Here is a 13,875-nt window from a genome sequence, read left to right on the forward strand (position 1 = left end):
AATAAAGAAAGACGACCTTTACCATTGGGTGACGTTTGCAGAAACTGTAAAAAGGAGCTGCAAAATATTTTTAAAGCATGACCGAATGGCGAATAGTAAGCCCTTTTGGCATGGTTGTAATTTGCATTAAAAAATGCGAAAACTGGCTTGAAAGCTGAAATTGTTTTTATGGAACCATTCCAGGACCATTTTAGTTATTTTACTAAGTAGGGTCGTCATATTTTCGGAATTTCTTATCATTATTTTCGTAATCCTACTCTATTCTATTTATTAAGAATCAATTAAAAATAAACTTCTGGGCCTATATGCATCGTACTTTGATTGGGGAACTCATTGGAAGTTTAGAACCATTGAAATGTTCTTAGATAGGGTTTAAAAATTCTTGGTTGATAAAGTAAATTTAGTGACTTATAAACCCTGCTGGTTGAAGACGATATTTACTACAGGGTTTTTCCACCAAGGTAGAGGCTTCCGAGGCTGTACAAGATTTATACTGTCTATTTTCTTATATTTCAGACTATCTGCAACTTTAAACTGTTTTTTTTCGTTTCCATGTCAATAAATAGGCCATTAAAAGACAATGTTAATTTATCTTTGTATTCTTCATATTTTATGAGTTTCAAGTCGTCTTTACAGTCTCATCCTTTGTGGGTGACCCTGCATAAACCCTTTTGGTTAAAGACGATATTTACTACCTGTTGGTAAAAGACGATATTTACTGCCTGTTTGTTACAAACAATATTTACTACCTGTTTAAAAAAGACAATATTTACTACCTGTTTGTTAAAGACGATATTTACTACCTGTTTAAAAAAGACGATATTTACTGCCTGTTTGTTAAAGACGATATTTACTACCTGTTTGTTACAAACAATATTTACTACCTGTTTAAAAAAGACAATATTTACTACCTGTTTGTTGAAGACGATATTTACTACCTGTTTGTTAAAGACAATATTTACTACCTGTTTGTAAAAGACGACATTTACTACCTGTTGGTAAAAGACGATATTTACTACCTGTTGGTAAAAGACAATATTTACTAACTGTTTGTAAAGGACAATATTTACTACCTGTTTGTTAAAGACAATATTTACTACCTGTTTGTAAAAGACGACATTTACTACCTGTTGGTAAAAGACGATATTTACTACCTGTTGGTAAAAGACAATATTTACTAACTGTTTGTAAAGGACAATATTTACTACCTGTTTGTTAAAAACAATATTTACTACCTGTTTGTAAAGGACGACAGTGTTGAAGACGATGTAAATTTAGCTCGTTCTGCTTTCATCTTTGCGGTCTCTCGTCGTTTTGTCTCAGAGAACTGAGTTGCAATAACAACCAGACACAGGTTTATCATGAAAAAGGATCCAATCTAGAATAATTACAAGATAAAATTTTAAATATTTGCAATGACACAGTTAAAAAATGTCTTCTGCAATCTGCATTATGATCGTTTATGCCAATCAAAATTTATCGCGTTTTTAGGGGCCTTGGAGGTTCGCTTTTAGCTGTTTGCAGTGCTGATACATTTTTCCTTATTTTAAGATGACATTTTTTGTATGAAAACAGTTGGAGAGATATCTTACTACTGAATTTTATTTTAAACTTGTATCTCTCTTCGCGATGAACAGGTTTTAACGGCCTTTAAACCAACATTATCAGCCCATGATTCCCAAATCAGTGCCAGTCAGATGTTAAGTTCCTTAACTGTCCCTGAAAACAATTAAGTGGGATACAACTCTGCTCTTTGAAGTTTTCGTGAACAAGTATTGTAAATGTTTACCACAATAAGCATGACAAAATAGATCCAGTTCCAGAATGAATGAGCATCTTGGACAAAATACATCACATCCGTCCAACCCTCCAAAGATATTACCTAAACAGTTTTTAAAAGTTTAACAATACTAAAATCAATTGTAACTTAAAATTTTTACAATGAAATTAATATTTTATAGATCACTCCCAGAATTACCATTTGGAAATGGATATATAGGATTTTACGTGAATACTGCAAAAGGATGCAAAAAAAAAAAGAATATAAGTAAAGACATTAAAGATTTTCTTGTTATGTAAAATTAAAACCCTAAAATAAGATAAAAGTATAGTTTTGAAATTTTCCATTAAAAAAAAAAATAAAATATACCAATGCAAACGTAAGCAAATTATTTTTATAGATACTTTTTTGAAATTTATATATTTAGTTTATGGACCAAAATATGTAATATACTTGATAAAAAATTCCATGCTTTGATAATAATACTATAAGTACTTTGTTAAACTTGATAATACACTGTTACCCACGGAGGATGAGGCTTGACAGACGACTTTTGTATTTGTTCTTTAATTAATGGTATTCTGCCAATTAATAATATGTTGAAATTATTTCCAGTCAAACTTTTTAAAACTTTACTGTCCATAAACCTTCCCTAAGGTCATCAAAAAAAAATTGGGCCCGATTGTTCCAGCCGTTTAATGTCGTTTATTGGACACTGACAATCAGCCAAAAACCCAAATAGGCAGACAGACAAATTTATTAAAAATATATTCTAGACAGGAAAAAAAAACATATCACGTCATTTAGTTTGGTTCATGTGAAGTACTGTACAGTGCATGTACAAACCGACATTAAAACAAATAAATCCTTCTCTTTTATAGAAATTATAGTGTTTTAGGTCGTCATTTAAGTCTTATCCTTTGTGGGTCACCCTGTAGATATTTAAAATATATAAAATACTGACCAGGAATATTGCTACCCAAGCTAAACCAATGTTGTCGAAGGAAATAGCTCCATGGAAAGGATTGCTGGGGCCAGTTGTACACTTGGTAAAGTACTGCAAACAAGTTGGGTGTAAACAAACAACTCAAAGGAAACTTCACAATTGTTATACAATTGTATAACTATTGTGAAACAATTGTATAACAATTGTAAAACAATTGTAAAACAATTGTAAAACAATTGTAAAACAATTGTATAACAATTGTATAACAATTGTATATTCCAAAAGGTAAATACATATTTACTAATAATGGAAAAAGTTTATTTCATAAAAGTTAGAATAACTTCAATAATAATTATCATAAATAATTACGACACGATAAATATAACGAAATATTAATAATAAAAAGTTGATTCTTGGCCAGCCCTTTTTACAAATCATAAAATCGTACAATACCTAATATTTGGGTGAAGACATTTAAAGATCCAAAAATATCAATTTCCAAATGTGTTTTGAATAAAATTTTACATTTAAAAAATACTAACTTTAAAAAGGTATTTTTGTCATACAATTTTTACCGTATATCCTACTGAAAAATGTTGCTTAATTTCCTTATCTAAATAGATATTTTAATTTTCTGCAAAAATAAACTAAGTTTTGAACAAGAAAATTTTACCTGATTCCAGTTTACACAAGCTGATTTATTATACTTTAAAGCAGTTGCACCTTCAGTGCATTCCTCTCCATTCATCTTGAAGGGGGGCAGCTGACTGCATTTATGCATTCCATAACTACAAATATTAAAATCAAAGATTTACAAAAATCATAAATAAACAATTTTTTGTTGGTTTCTGGTTTTTTGTATTCTTTTTAGGATTTTTTTGGCCTGGATTTTTGTAAGTTTGTTTTCTGTTTTTTGTTCTACACTTTCTTGTTAAGGTTTGTTTAGTTTTGTCCTGAATTTTTGTTAGCTTACTTCCGTGAACTGTTTCTTTCTTAGATTTGTCTTTGGGCTAATTTACACAATTTATTTAAAAATTTAGTTTCCAGGAAATGTTTGAGTTTTCGGGACTTGCTTCGACTTTGTGTCTGGGTCAGTCCATTTAAAATCAGCCACTTTTTCCAAAAGAGGGATGTTCCCATGAAACTGTCTAAGATTGCTTTTAAGTATTTCTCTGATCCTCTAGAATATATTAGGCAAAGTTTTCTTCCATGATTCCGCTCCCCTGGTTTCAGGATTTTTCCTAATTTACAAAGCCGTAAATATTTGAAACCGTTTCTAGTACTAGCCTTGAGTAATGCTCTCGTTTTTCTTCCAGAAATAGTTTTTTCCACTACTTCTAGAATCTAAAAGAAATTTTAAAAATGGTTTGGGTTCGTGTCAAGGGTTTCCATAGTTTAGTTTCCTTGTTTTCAGGGCTTGCTTCAAGTTTTTTATCCAATAAGGGCCTGAGTTTTTTTTTCAGTACATTTCCCGGATTTGTCCGGTTTTTCTTCAAAATGATTTTGGTGTTTCTTCTTGTCTGTGTTTGTCTCCTGTTTATTTCCCGGATTTGTGGAAGTATATGATTCCAGGATTTTTTGTTTACATTTGTTGTTGTTTACCTGTTAGGCACTGCGCAAATATAGTCGGGTAGAAGATCCATTTCTTCAACTTGAAAATGTAGATGTGGGATCCTAAACACAAAGAAATTGAGTTTTTGTTACAAACTCAAGACTCCTCTGATAAAGGGAATGTCAACATAATTTCAAATGTCCCTTCATTCAAAGATTACAGTTTCCTATTCACAACAGTACCCTTGAAACCTTTATCTAATCAATAATATAGAATATATGTTTTCCTGCAGCAGAAATGCGCAAATCACTTTTGGAGAGAAACCACAAATAAAAATAATCAGTTTTCAAAATTGTACACATGAATATCTAATTCATACTTGAACAGAAAAAGCTTTTAAGGGTACCATAGTGAATCGGGCATTGTCATCTTTGCATAGAGGGTCACCTGCAGTTACGCTGACAGTATCTATAAAAGACCGTAGCAAAATAATATTTTCCCTTTTCACTTTCCCTTCACTTTCCCCTTTACTTTCCCTTCACTTTCCCCTTCACTTTCCCTTCACTTTCCCCTTCCCTTTCCCTTTCCCTTTCCCTTCACTTTCCCCTTTACTTTCCCTTCACTTTCCCCTTCACTTTTACTTTCACTTTCCCCTTCAATTTTAACTGTTTTCAAGCACATTTAGATACAAATTTTATTTCAGAATTATTTTCTGAGCAATCCAATGTTGAGGACCTTGGATATTTCAAACTTGTAATTTCTGTTAGATCAAAGAATACTAGTTTGAAATATAAAAGGTTTAAACCACCAGGTTGCAAAGATATAGGCATTAAAATATTTGATTTTGTGACAAAGACTCAGTTCCTTTAATGTTCCCAATTATTTAGACTTTTTACTCAATTTAATTGGAATAATTAAATAATAATAAATAATAATATGTTTGAAGTTTGAAGTTTGAAGTTTGAATATGTTTGGTTTTGAAGTCTGTTCTGTATATTATTGCTAAGTTTGCTGCTGCCTCCAGTGTTGGGGTTGGGTATTAATCAAAGTTTAATGTTAGATTAAGATATTTTTCAAACTGTAGTTTTCAGATAACAATTTATATTATAATAATTTTACAGTAATACCTGAGAATGTTTAATGCTTTAAGGAATTGATTCGCCACAACCTCAATTGTATTATATACCTTTGCAACCTAATAGTGTAACCCTTCCCTTTCATAAAAATTTTTCAGGTTACAAAGATATAGGAATTGGTGAAATTAGAATTCAGAAACTTTTACTATTTTCATATTACCAATCATTGCAAATTATCAACCATTATAAACTTTCTAATAACGAGACGAGAATAAACGATGTCGAAATAAATAATAAATGAGCAAACCCGTTTCTAAAATGAAGAAGAAGCCCAGCCCTAGTTGTAAATTTGTAATTAATGTATTTAGCGAGAATAGGAGATAACTATAGTGAACTAACTTTAAACAATAAATTTACTCCCTCCTCCTGCAGTTTCTATACAGTTCAACCCACAACCAAGGAGAACCGAAAGTATTTTTAAATTGTCGTTTGATAATGGAATGCTGCGAATATTTAGTTTTTTAATTAAATAATTCTCTTTCAAGAGATCGAGCTCTTTTAAACTGTTCCCTCATATTTCATGGCTATTCATTTAGTTTTATACAATTACTGAGATTTATGTATAATAGCATAAAACCCATGGACAAATTGTCAAGACGACATTTTAAAAATTCTTTCAATTTCTCCAAAATTCTGGGTTAAACTATGCTTTATTATTTACAGCTAGCTATAAGTAAAATGGAAACAGTCCTCTCATATTAGCACTGCAACCATAACAATAACCTTATAATTTGTATCTAAACTTCTACAGTTGATGAAATACTAACCAACTTTTGGCTACATTTTTGACAAAGCTTAGAACTTATAAATAGAAGAACAAAGTACGATTGAGAAACACTTATCCCGTAGCCTCAAAGTAGCATCTTCTTATCCCGTAGCCTCAAAGTAGCATCTTCTTATCCCGTAGCCTCAAAGTAGCATCTTCTTATCCCGTAGCCTCAAAGTAGCATCTTCTTATCCCGTAGCCTCAAAGTAGCATCTTCTTATCACTATATCTTGATCGTATAACTGTTGATATTTAAAAAAACAAAGGAATTGAGTCTTTGCCACAAACTCTGATTTTCTAATCACTATATCTTTGGAACCAAATGTTGCACATCTTAGGTAGTTTAAACTATGAATTCTGTTAGATCAAATAATCTGAGTTTGAAATATCAAAGGTTTACAACATCGAGTTCTAAAGATTGTGGTTTAAATATTTGATTTTGTTCAAAAGACTCAATTCCTTTATAATTTGAAAAATCAAAAGTTTGCAAAGATACAAATTTAAGAAATTATAGTTTAAAGGAAGTGTTTGGCTATAGACTTGGTAGTTGAGACTGAGAGTGAAGTACTGTAGAGAATAACTACCATGTCTGGCCAGGCATTAACTTTATAGTGAGTTTAACCCATTTCTCCTGAACTAATTCACTTACTCTTTATAATATTGTTTATGAAGAAGTTTGGCCTGAAAATGATCATCTATATAACACCGTTGTCTTAATAAACCAGCCCACAGTTGCACTCCAACTATTCCTAAACAAACAAAAATAATAAATAAAATAAACAGCATGAACAAAATTGTCATGTTTAATGTAAACCAAAAAAGACAAATAAGAGCCGTTGGAAATTTCTCATCTTAAAAAAATATAACTAAAATCAATCTTAAAAAATGGAAAATATTTAGATAGCAAAGTAAATAAAAAATATAGAAAAGAAAAAATATCAGAAAAAAAACTATTAGAATACAAAAGAAACAAAGAAAAAGAAGATCATTTTACCAAAAATGAATAATACAAAGAAACAAAGAATAAGAAGAAGAAGAAGAAGAAGAAGATTATATTACCAAGCATAAAGAATACAAAGAAACAAAGAAGAAGAAGAAGATTATATTACCAAATATGAAGAATACAAAGAAGAAGAAGAAGAGTATATTACCAAATATGAAGAATACAAAGAAGAAGAAGAAGATTATATTACCAAATATGAAGAATACAAAGAAGAAGAAGAAGGTTATATCACCAAATATGAAGATTACAAAGAAGAAGAAGAAGGTTATATCAACAAATATGAAGAATACAAAGAAGAAGAAGATTATATTACCAAATATGAAGATACAAAGAAACAAAGAAGAAGAAGAAGAAGATTATATTACCAAATATGAAGAATACAAAGAAACAAAGAAGAAGAAGAAGAAGAAGATTATATTACCAAATATGAAGAATACAAAGAAACAAAGAAGAACAAGAAGAAGATTATATTACCAAATATGAAGAATACAAAGAAGCAAAGAAGAAGAAGAAGAAGAAGAAGAAGATTATATTACCAAATATGAAGAATACAAAGAAACAAAGAAAGAAGAAGATTATATTACCAAATATGAAGAATACAAAGAAGCAAAGAAGAAGAAGAAGAAGAAGAAGAAGATTATATTACCAAATATGAAGAATACAAAGAAACAAAGAAGAAGAAGAAGAAGAAGATTAGATTACCAAATATAAAGAATACAAGGAAACAAAGAAGAAGAAGAAGAAGATTATATTACCAAATATGAAGATTACAAAGAAGAAGAAGAAGGTTATGTCACCAAATATGAAGAATACACAGAAACAAAGAAGAATAAGAAGAAGATTATATTACCAAATATGAAGAATACAAAGAAGCAAAGGAGAAGAAGAAGAATAAGAATAAGATTATATTACCAAATATGAAGAATACAAAGAAGAAGAAGAATAAGAAGAAGATTATATTACCAAATATGAAGAATACAAAGAAACAACGAAGAAGAAGAAGAAGAAGAAGATTATATTACCAAATATAAAAAATACAAAGAAACAAAGAAGAAGAAGAATAAGAAGAAGATTATATTACCAAATATAAAAAATACAAAGAAACAAAGGAGAAGAAGAATAAGAAGAAGATTATATTACCAAATATAAAGAATACAAAGAAACAAAGAAGAAGAACGTTTCCAAGCATGGGAAGAGTATCCAGCAATAACATCACTAGTATCCGCATACCTAAAACAATACAGGGGTTAACGTTTCTCCGGTTAACAACGAAATTTTTTTAATTCAGAAAAATTAATTTATTAATTAAAAAAGCTTTAGTTATTAATTTATTATAACAAAATTTAATAGGATACAAAACATGTTTTTCTGATATTCGTCGTCTTTATTTTCAGAAGTGTTGGATTAAATATTTAAAAGAAAATATAATTTAAAATTTTTAATCAAATTTAATTAAAATGCCTGATACTAAATTCTGATAATAGCATTAATATTCACTTGAAAATTAGTGTTGCAAATTAGATATTCTGGTTCTCACTGAGGCAAGATTTAAGTTTGTCTCGTGTATCAGAAAAACAACTTTGTAGTGATTGTGCTGTACGTCATTTTTGATTTTGGTGGAACTATTATCCTTGGAACTGAAAAAAGTCAACCCAGATCAAAATATATATATGTTATATATAACAAATATGGAAATAACATTGGCTGTTAACTTTATTGTGGATAGGACCAAAATCCACTCCATATACCCCCCCCCCCTTCCGCGCTTGCAAGTTACAACCCCTCTAATCTTTGATTAATGGTCATTAGAATCTATTTCCGCGCTTGCAAGTTACAACCCCTCTAATCTTTGATTAATGGTCATTAGAATCTATTTCCGCGCTTGCAAGTTACAACCCCTCTAATCTTTGATTAATGGTCATTAGAATCTATTTCTGTATTTTCCTAAATCCGTTGTATAATTTCTTGTAAAAAAGCAGTAAATTATTTGTTTGTTCTTTCCCCCCCCCCAATCTTTACGTCTCTCCTGTGTTACCTATGTATGTAACAAATATCCCCGAGTATTATATCAGGGAAACCTGATATCTTATCTATATTCCTTCTAATAACTATTATCATTTCATGCACACTTCGTAACCAAATAAAAGATTAACTTTATCGTTCATGAATCTTGTAAATATATATGTCCTAGTTGGGTGCCCGTCACGCCGGTCACCCTATTTGACCTGTAACCTTATGTTTCAATAAATAGTTAGTTAAGTGTAAAACCTCGCGTTGAAGAGACCTGTCTTAAACCCTAGGTTTAAAAGACAGAAATACAGTGCGTTTTCTGGAGTTAATCTTGACTCGGGAAGACTGGCGTTTTGTGACATGTACACCATGACTTTTGCAAATGGACGCAATATAACGAATTTAAAGGATCCATTCATGAATATTGAATAAGCATATGAACGGGAAGAGTAATTATAAATTGAAATCAATATAATTCAATGCAAGCTACAAATAATACAAAGTTTGTAATTGAACAGATTTTAGAATACATGTAAATTGTTCATTCTTAAAGGAATATTGTGACAAAAACGAGCCATGCCCCCCTGACCCTTTAGAACACCCCAATTTGCCCCCTGAAGTCGTATTTAAAGATGTATACTTGGTATTCTATTAATTGCTCTGAGTGGTCTAAGAACTCTGACAGTCCGTATAGCTGACAGATTCAACTTCTCAACATCAAGACAGTACTCCAGAGCACTAGAAATAAACAAAAAAGAGTTATAATAGATTGATTACCGTTTTAAAAAGTGACCGCCATCTTGAAAAGTGACCGCCATTTTGGAAAGTGGATGTCATCTTGAAATGTGACCGCCATTTTGAAACGTAACGGCTACTTTAAACAAAGCCGCCAGTTGTGCTGCTTATTTTGATTTTGGTTGCCATTTTTCTAATGATGCCATTTTTACAATTTTTTAATTGAAGGCCACTATTTTAAATTTTCGCTACCATTTCGAATTGTCAAACACTTTAAATAATGGCTATACACGGTAATAATTACGACTATTCAAATTATGGCTGGAATTTTAAAATGGTCACATTTTTCAATGAAAAAATCCGATATTTCAAACAAATTATAAAAGAATTTAAAGTTAATGTTCAAAGGGTTATACCAAACTTTATATTCACACAGTGTATGCAAGTAACCGATCCCATGCATCATGCCTCAAAAAACAGTCGTCGTCGCATATATCAATACAATGAAGACGACTTTCGATTTCCATTTTGATATTTATCAAGCTGTTATGCAGCATACAAATAAACACGGAAATAAAGAGAAGCTCTCAATTATAAACTACTTGTAAACTTGTTATTCGATAAAAGCTTGAAAAAATCAAAACTATAAAATAAAATTTGTATTACTGTATTACATCTCAATTGCATTCTTTGACGTGTTCCCGTTTCTTAATTTTTAAATTGAATTGTGGGGTCGTGTAGGTTGTATTGTAACATACAAAACACATTCCCGGCCCCCTATATACATCTCACCGTTTTCTTCTTTCTTTTTTTCTTATAAAATGTCGTTTGTTGTAACTTTTTCGAAATCCACTGTTCTTTTATTAGAGAATAATCAGTTGCAACAATGGAAAGTTACAAATTCTTTGTACCATTTCTAGAATATTAGGAAAACAGACGAAATCTCTTCCACAGAGCAAAAAAAGCTTGTTTTTCTACTTCTCTAATTCAAACCTTGTCTTTCGTTAAATTTTTAAAGATTACATCAATAAAATTTCAAAACATCTAAATCATCCAAACACTAAAACTTTCAAAACACATAAAGTTATACCATTTCACTGAACAAATTATTCAAATTATTTATAAATTAGTCGTATTAGCTTTTTCATAATACTTTTATCCAAATTTCAAAATATAAATATCCGAATTTTAAAATAAATGGATTAAGATTTTTTTCCAAATACGTTTTTTTGGTAATTTTATAGAAATATGTATCACACGTTCAAAATACTTATAATAACATAGTAATGTATCTAACCAGTGTTATAGCTTAAAAACTCGGAATAAGGATAATTCCATTGATGTTACCCCTTCAGTCCTCATATGAACCTGGAGCTAAGCTCAAATTTGCAACTTGCAAGTAGGCTGGTCTATAATCATGACAGCATATTAGCTCTTTTGTATATAACTATAGGTCGGACGGAAAGCGGGGTGAATGATAAGTCGTCTCATGTAAAATGTATTCAAATTCTGTCCATAAAAAGATGCCATCCAGAAATCATGATTTCAATACATCGAATACTATCAGGCGTAGACAATTCCAGCTGCCATTAAACTCTTTATTTTAAACTCAGGCCAATTCAGGCCAATTCAGGCCAATTCAGGCCACCAGGCTTGGAGACATGAGGGAGCGGAAAATAAGGCTTTCGGGGCTAAAACCGAAATAGAGCTATTACTAACAAGGAAACAAAAGGAGGAAGAGCTTCGGCATTCTTAGATTCATTAGTATCAATCATTATTTGTTCTTATTTATACTGTAAATACATTCTTTCCTATACTCTGTAGGCTTATTCACATCAGTTCAGGCTTTACGTTTTCTTTACTTTCGACCACTTTTAAATATGGTAAATATCAGTATTTTAAAATTCTTTTATCCGTATGTCAGGATATATAATACTAGTATTTGATATATTTGAGATATATTTTATTGAATACTGATTCTGATTAAAATTTAAGACCTTTGAACTCTTGTATACTGGTTGAAAACATAAGAAAATAATGAGAAAAATGAAAAAATGCAGTTGTTCATGCTTAAAAGAGGGGAATATTAAATATAAATATTTTGTCAATTTTTAAGCGAGGAGCAAAAATGTTTACATGGTTTTAACACACGTCAAATTTGGGTTTATTTGCAACATACTTTGTGATACAATTCACAGTTTTTCAAAAACATTTAAAAAGGGCGTTTGGAAAAATTTGTTAAAGAGCTCCCTAATAAATTCGTGTACTGCACTACACTGCACCGTACAGCGTATGTACATTGTACAATGTTACCAAGAATTAGATTTCACACTCAGGCAAATGTTCTCAACACAAACTCTAATTTTATATCTTTGTAATTTTCTTATTCTTACATCTTTGTAATTTTATGTTAAAAACCGTTGAAGAATGATATGAATTAATATGGTATTAAGTACGTTCATAAAATCACACATGCAATAGATAGGGATGCACACTGCACAGTATAAATATTCTTAACCATCGAAGCACAGTTCAGGTGGGGGTGTATGCAATCTCAGCAGTGCTACTACTAAGCAGAGTAGAATGCATCTCAATTCGGTTCTCAAAGGATATATAGCACTATAGCACTGGTGAGAATGCATAACTCTCTTTATTAAAAAAATATATTTTTTCTGTGTTTTAACTTAAAATCTTTGTGTTGCGCTTAGTATGAAATATTTAGTTTATACGTTCCGGTTCTTTGCCTATGAAGAAACCTTCAAACTAAGTTTTGTTTATTTTATGTTGAAAATCAAATGATTAAGTGAAATAAGTTTGATGTACAGAACACAATTGCTGTGTTTCAAGTTTATTATGGAATATTAGCAATCTTAACTGGAGACAAGATTTGGCTTCTTATGCTGCAGTATTATGGGTCCCAAGCTGTAGAATTTTTTAATTTGATCATTTAACGTATTTTAAAAACTATTTATAACACTGTTATTTTGGTTCGCAGTGTTATAAAGTTTTTAGACAGAAATTTTCTCTTTATCGAGAAGGTTCAATCTAAAAATTCGAGATGATTACTTTAAAGCACGTTGATTATGAAATTCACGATGAAGTGAGTAATAATGATAAAGTACGCTATAGTTTCATAAAAAATTATTTTTTTATTAATTGTTTCAATTATACTTCTTATTAATTATGAAAAAGCAATAATTATTAATTGTTAGTTTCTATCATTGACGATTTATTACTCAGAATTAATGAAAAAGATTAATCAAATTCTTTATTATTTTTGATTGGTTTACTGGTATTGACAGAAAGTTGTATTTTGTAAATAATAATTTGTCACTTGTTAGGCTGTTTGTAACTGTATACGTTAATTATTATTAAAGAGGCAGAAAGAATGAGATTTTAATAACTACATTAAACTCTTTAAATATGTAGATTATCAGATTAAGCTTGGACATCTGTATCTATTTAAGACTTTTAAAGGTATTTTAAATCACTGTAAAATTTAGTTTATTTGAAGTATCATGCCGACTTTTTGGCACCTAGGGCAAGTTTTACAGTATTAGACGGATTAACGTGAGATTATTGTGAAATGGTCTTGCAAAGTCTGCAGGAGCCAGATATTTAAGAAAAATGCCACGTCAAGTCTGCAGGGGCCAGATATTTAAGAAAAAGGATATGCCAAGTCTGCAGGGGCCAGATATTAAGAAAAAGGCTAAGTCAAGTCTGCAGGGGCCAGATATTAAGAAAAAGGCTACGTCAAGTCTGCAGGAGCCAGATATTTAAGAAAAAGGCTAAGTCAAGTCTGCAGGGGCCAGATATTTAAGAAAAAGTCTACGTCAAGTCTGCAGGGGCCAGATATTTAAGAAAAAGGCTACGTCAAGTCTGCAGGGGCCAGATATTTAAGAAAAAGGCTACGTCAAGTCTGCAGGGGCCAGATATTTAAGAAAAAG

General features: G+C 30.7%; 1 protein-coding gene across 1 annotated transcript in view; it reads right to left on the reverse strand.

The window, feature by feature from the left end:
• Positions 1-13,875, reverse strand: part of LOC111699534 (voltage-dependent T-type calcium channel subunit alpha-1G) — a 134,506-nt gene that overhangs the window by 88,183 nt on the left and 32,448 nt on the right. Inside the window, exons 19-26 of the mRNA XM_023470236.1 lie at positions 9,834-9,931; positions 8,324-8,413; positions 6,830-6,929; positions 4,329-4,400; positions 3,400-3,514; positions 2,745-2,837; positions 1,790-1,882; positions 1,236-1,378 (exon numbers count right to left, since the gene is read on the reverse strand). Coding sequence (XP_023326004.1) covers positions 1,236-1,378; positions 1,790-1,882; positions 2,745-2,837; positions 3,400-3,514; positions 4,329-4,400; positions 6,830-6,929; positions 8,324-8,413; positions 9,834-9,931 — 804 coding nt within the window. The remainder of the gene's footprint in view (positions 1-1,235; positions 1,379-1,789; positions 1,883-2,744; positions 2,838-3,399; positions 3,515-4,328; positions 4,401-6,829; positions 6,930-8,323; positions 8,414-9,833; positions 9,932-13,875) is intronic.

The sequence above is a fragment of the Eurytemora carolleeae genome, unplaced genomic scaffold (genome assembly GCF_000591075.1).
Source record: "Eurytemora carolleeae unplaced genomic scaffold, Eaff_2.0 scaffold123, whole genome shotgun sequence".
NCBI classification, from domain to species: domain Eukaryota; kingdom Metazoa; phylum Arthropoda; class Copepoda; order Calanoida; family Temoridae; genus Eurytemora; species Eurytemora carolleeae.